The 5415-nt window shown below is 40.4% G+C and overlaps 1 protein-coding gene across 1 annotated transcript; it reads left to right on the forward strand.

Moving 5' to 3' along the window:
- Positions 1–810: 810 nt before the first annotated feature.
- LOC145400814 (cystinosin-like) lies at positions 811–5120 on the forward strand. The gene is made up of 3 exons (XM_080273250.1): positions 811–1536; positions 3507–3701; positions 4791–5120. Exons 1-3 carry the CDS (start codon positions 811–813, stop codon positions 5118–5120), a joined length of 1251 nt encoding a protein of 416 aa, XP_080129376.1.
- Positions 5121–5415: the final 295 nt, after the last annotated feature.

Consider the following 5415-nt stretch of genomic DNA (forward strand, 5'->3'; position numbering starts at 1 on the left):
CAAACAGGGGGCAGAGGGTCAGCAGAGATGGGTGTGACAAGGTCAGCACCGGTATTTCTGACGAAAAGAAGGGAAGAGAAAAGAAGCATAACGTAGTTAGCCCTCTAAATGTGCGGACGTGTTAATGACACGATTTAGGACAAACTTACGTATTTATTTCTCGTACCATTAACATGAAATTAACCTTTAAACTTCAGGAGATGACTTGTCAGTATTATTCTGGCTAACGCCAGACTATTTTACTCGCCATAAAGAAAGATGAGGTCTCAGGAACAATTATTTCATCACCATTTGATGTTGCCTGTCATAGTTAACCCATTTTTGGGCGAACTTCATTATCTTAAGTGATGGAATTTTCAACTTTTTACTTATGAGGAATTAGATAACTAGAAAAATATATGTTTATTTGTTGAATAAATGTATTAGCTCTGTGACGCTGAAAACAGTCACTTCAGTCAAGGATTTAATGTAAAGTACTTTAAACCATACATGAAACAAAGCCTTATATAAATGGTAAAGTATTTTATCTCTAGTTTTGTAATCAACAGCAAGAATAATTCCTGACCATTGACCTCCTGAGTGGTATAATTCCAAAGTACGTGATACAATCTGAGCGCGATTACACAACCCGGCCGTAGTGAGTCTGTGCTATGTTTACCAGTAGTCAGCTGACCGTGCGTTGGGTGGGAGGGGCACCACAGGGATAATTTTTCATGGTTTTCTTATCAGTATGTGCATATGTGGCTATGGGGTAGGAGCCTCGCTGTCTGCTCTCCAACACGTAGAGATCTTTGAGGACCCCAGGGCACCATGGCATCCACGTCTGTAACCCGTGGGAGTAATTTCCTCGTGTCAGTTTTCCTGTTGATTTACCAATTTGGAACACCTGTGCTCACACTTGTTGCCACACCTGAAGAGCCGCTGGATGTGGCGGATAATAAATTGTCGTGTGAGTTTAGTGTTGAAGATGTTAGTTTGGTGGTTAACGAGGAAAAGAACGTAAGTCTCTTCATCAGTGGCACACTAGAGGATGAGGTGACACTGATCTTTCAACGTAAGCTACACAAAATTTTGGAACTTCCTCCGAACATCACTCTTCAGCCAGGAATCATTAACGAAACTCACGCCATAACCCTGCTGGCATTTGACGCCGGACACGCTGCACTGGTGGTCAACATAACCCAGCCGAACATGACGGATTTCAAGGACGACTATGTGCTGGTGTCCGTCTCACACACCAAAGATCTGGACACACTGAGCGATGTTGTGGGCTGGATCTACTTTGTGGCCTGGTCTGTTTCTTTCTACCCTCAAACTTACAGCAACTGGCGGAGGAGGAGTGTCATAGGCCTGCATTTTGACTTTTTAGCCTTGAACACACTGGGGTTTTTCATGTACAGCATTTTTAACATCTGTCTTTTCTGGGCCCCACTCATAAAGCAGCAGTACTTCCACCGCCATCCCTATGGAGTGATGCCGGTGCAGCTAAATGACGTCATCTTCGCAGTCCATGCTTTCTTTGCTTGTGTCATCCAGGTATGTAAATCAGCCTCTTGCATTGTAGCGATGACAAAAAAAACTGTGATAGAAAATTTGGTATCTTGCAGTTAAAGACAGTCACATTCCTTGCTTATATTAGTTACATTTTTTATAATCTGTTTAGTTGTGGTAGGTTTATTCAGTTAATTTAGTTAGGTATGATGAGTTAGGTGAATCAGAGAAAACAGAATAACTTTAGTGAGTCCAAAATTGCAGAGTGTTAAAAAAGTACACCCCATGCCTAATACTGTACAGTTATTCAGATAGATTTTCAAACGTATCAGTATGGCAGTCCATGTTATACATAAGGGATGAGTTTGACTATGCCACAACTTTTCATATAGCTACAGTTGGGAGAAACTGGCAGATCCACTTCATAGATGACAGTGTAACTTTATGAGGCAATTTTTCTCATATTAACTACTTAAGATTTGCAAGGAAAGTAGTATGTCAAAAAAGACTGCTTACAGTATATGCTCTGGTAATAGCTATTTGCCTTTTTTTCCCAGGTGTATGGTATGTAAGTAATTTAAGTAATTTTGTTAGCATTTTAATAACAAAAACAAATACAGTACTGATAGCTAGCTACAATAAGTCCAGTGTCCACACTGAAAAGTTCCTTGTGATTTAGTACAAAGATGTACACAATCTAAAGAAACTCTTTTCACAGATAATAAAAAGTTCATGAGACCTAGGCAGTAAAGGAGGAGGATATTTGCAGGCTCAGACGTGCAGGAATGGCACTTATTAGGTGGATGTGCGGTGCATCCTTGAGTGCAAGGCCGGGGGGGGCTAGGCTTACGATGGAAGAGTTGAGGTACCGTAGGATGGGACTTGAGTGTATTGGTGTTGTGGTAAGGAGAGGTAGCTTGAGATGGTTTGGGTATTTGGAGAGGATAGGGGATGATAACTGGGTGTAGAAAGTGAGAAGTGTTAATGCTGGGAGTAGGGTAGTGAGAGGTACACCGAAAAAGACCTGGGACGAGGCCACTGAGTGTGACCTCAGGGTTAAGGGACTAAATAGGGAAGCTGCTAGAGAACGAGCAGCATGGAGAGCCACCATAAGGTGACCAAAGCTGACACATGCAAGCATGTTGGAGCCTTCAAAAACGAAAACGATGTCAAGACAGCAGTGTCATTGCAATGCAAATCTTATATGAAACACAGTTTTCATAGATACAAATGGTTGTTCTAACACTGGCCCACAAAAAAATTACTCTTAGCTACGGTTAAATTATGAGTAAAAGTAACAGTAGTAGAATATATGAAGTTAAGTTCTTTTAGCAGTCCAGTCATACTATTCAGTTTAGTAGAAGAAAAAAGTGGATTGGTGTATTAGTTATGACAGAAAGATGCAATACTGATAAGCTAATAGTGACTGTGGCTATAATGATGGTACAAGAGATGTGTGTGATTGTGATAAGGGTGGTGGTATCCCCTGCCCACTTGAACTTCAGTTATTATTACCGTACTATCTCTCCATCTAGAATGTTGAGATATAATTGGAGATTAACACTAAAATATAATGCTAGGCTTGAAGAAATGCAGTGGAAAAGAAATAGCTAGAGCTGGAGCATGGTCTTATTCTGCTTTTGAGCTGTGGGAAGCAAACCTTAAAGGGATGGAAATCTCCATTGAGTTAACTCCTTGAATCTGGAGGCATAGATGTTATTTGTTTTATTCCTATTAGTGTTAGACAGTTTTGTTCAGGTGTAAATGGATATATATATATTTTTTTTCAAGTTCTGGAGGGGTTAGATATAGCTTTCAGTTACCTTTCACTGTTAGTGGTCCGCACTAAGCTGAACAAAGTCATCTGGAAGTGGCAAGCGTAAAACAGTATATGTCATTGCACTGAAAAGATTAAGGTGATGAACCGCGATATAGTGATATTCGTAGTGATTGTTGTGATGACGGCATTTTTGGTAGGAAGACAATGATAATGATAAACACTGGTGCTGTTACAGGTTGTGCAGTGCCTGATGTATGAGCGAGGGGACCAGCAAGTATCAAAGATCGCCAAGGGGATTTTTGGTGGAATCGTGTATGTGTCAGTGGTGATGTTTATCCTCAAGCTGGCATATGTGATCATGTGGCTTGATTTCCTATACTTTGTCTCTTACGTCAAGCTCTTCATCACTCTTATCAAGTATATTCCCCAGGTAAGAGAGAACAGATATGAATGAATAGAATGTCTTTGTTATTTAGCAGTTGGCTTGACTTCCTATACTGTAGCTACTTGTTTTCTATGTCAAGATCTTCATCACTTTCAAGTATATTCCACAGGTAAGAGGAAACAAGTATGAAATTATTACAGTACTGGTAAGTTCTTGCTATGTATCACTTAGCTTGACTTCTAATACTTTGTCACTTATTTCAAGCTCTTTGTCAATCATCAGTTGTATTCTACAGGTAATAGGAAATGGGTATGAAATAAATATGCAATAGGGTAAGTTCTCATTGTACCGAAATGTTACTTTTTGTATATGTTTTTTGCAGTTTAAATCCAAATTTAATTGTAAAATTATTGCTTGTTAAAGTTCCATTGCTATTTACAATAAATAGTAGTAGCAGTAGTATTGGTGGCAACCCCAGGCTAATCTGAAAATGAGCCTGGTGGACTGCAAGTTGAAGTTGCCCTCTTCCTGCAGTACACCATCCTTCTTATGGAGAACAGAGATGGAACTAAGAAATATTTGGACAACCTGGTAGCTCTGCCACTCATTTATACAGTATTGGTGCCACAGTGTGAAGGTGCCCCTCTCCAACATTCCCTCCTCAAAAATTAATAAATAATTCCAACAAGAATTAAAGATAAAAGTTGTTTCCAGGCTGAAGAGATTAAGGCATCAGAAGGGAGAAGTGTATTTTGGTCTCTAATTCATGACCTTCAGTTCTGAAACACCTGTGAGGATGGGAAATTATCAGACTGCACTACACTTCACATTTCGCAATCAGGAACAAGATGGAAAGTTCATTGCATACTTCTTTTACTGTATTTTTCATCATTTGTTTCAGTGTCACAAAAATATGAAGAATGGAGATTAAGAGTCTGACAAGGACAGTGTATGTTAGTGTGGTGGAGGGGGAAGGAGGAGAAAGAAGATGAGATGGAGGGATTGGGGGTAAGGGGTATATATACAAGAAAGGAGGACATGAGTTTGAGAGGGGACAGATGGCAGAGGACATTGATGATGGTTATGATGATAATGAATAGGAGGAGGATAACTGACTGGTATGTATACATGCAGGCATATTACAACTACCGCCGCAAGAGCACTTCGGGCTGGAGTATTGGCAACATTCTGCTGGATTTCACCGGTGGGACACTGTCCATAATGCAGATGTTCATCCTGGCCTACAACTACAACGACTGGTCCTCCATCTTTGGTGACCCCACCAAGTTCGGTCTGGGTCTGTTCTCAGTGGTGTTTGATGTGTTCTTCATGATCCAGCACTACTGTCTGTACCGTGGCAACGATGGTTACTGCCGGGACCTCAACTCCCCCATCACCCATAGTTCCTCCCTTACTGAGTCTGTGTCTTCTGTAGATTATGGGGCCACAGGGGTCAGTCACTAATTCTCCTATGACTCACTCAGCTGAAGAAAGTCAACTAACATTCGTTGGAATAGATTATGAGAGAAGACAACGCTCATGAGAGCGTTAATGATATCAGTATTGACACCCGCAGTCTGATTATGATTCACTCTTACATGACAAAAGTAATCAAGAATTAGAATAAATTCCAAGAATAGATACGACCATGAGAAGGTTAATGGATATCAGTATGAACACTCTTAGGCTCTTGTGGCTCACTCTAAGATGCATGAAGTCTGGTGTTAACCCAAATAGAATGCTAGAGTTAATGTGACAA

This window comes from Coenobita brevimanus, chromosome 53, assembly GCF_032717465.1.
Source record: "Coenobita brevimanus isolate Jiangsu-jjx chromosome 53, ASM3271746v2, whole genome shotgun sequence".
In the NCBI taxonomy this organism is placed as follows: Eukaryota; Metazoa; Arthropoda; class Malacostraca; order Decapoda; family Coenobitidae; genus Coenobita; species Coenobita brevimanus.

What these genes read in the sequence shown, in the direction of transcription:
- LOC145400814 (XM_080273250.1), top strand. Translation starts at nt 811, where the DNA reads ATGGCATCCACGTCTGTAACCCGTGGGAGTAATTTCCTCGTGTCAGTT. An exon ending in TCTTTGCTTGTGTCATCCAG is followed by an intron (nt 1,537 to 3,506) that starts GTATGTAAATCA and finishes GTGCTGTTACAG; the next exon opens with GTTGTGCAGTGCCTGATGTA. An exon ending in TTATCAAGTATATTCCCCAG is followed by an intron (nt 3,702 to 4,790) that starts GTAAGAGAGAAC and finishes GTATACATGCAG; the next exon opens with GCATATTACAACTACCGCCG.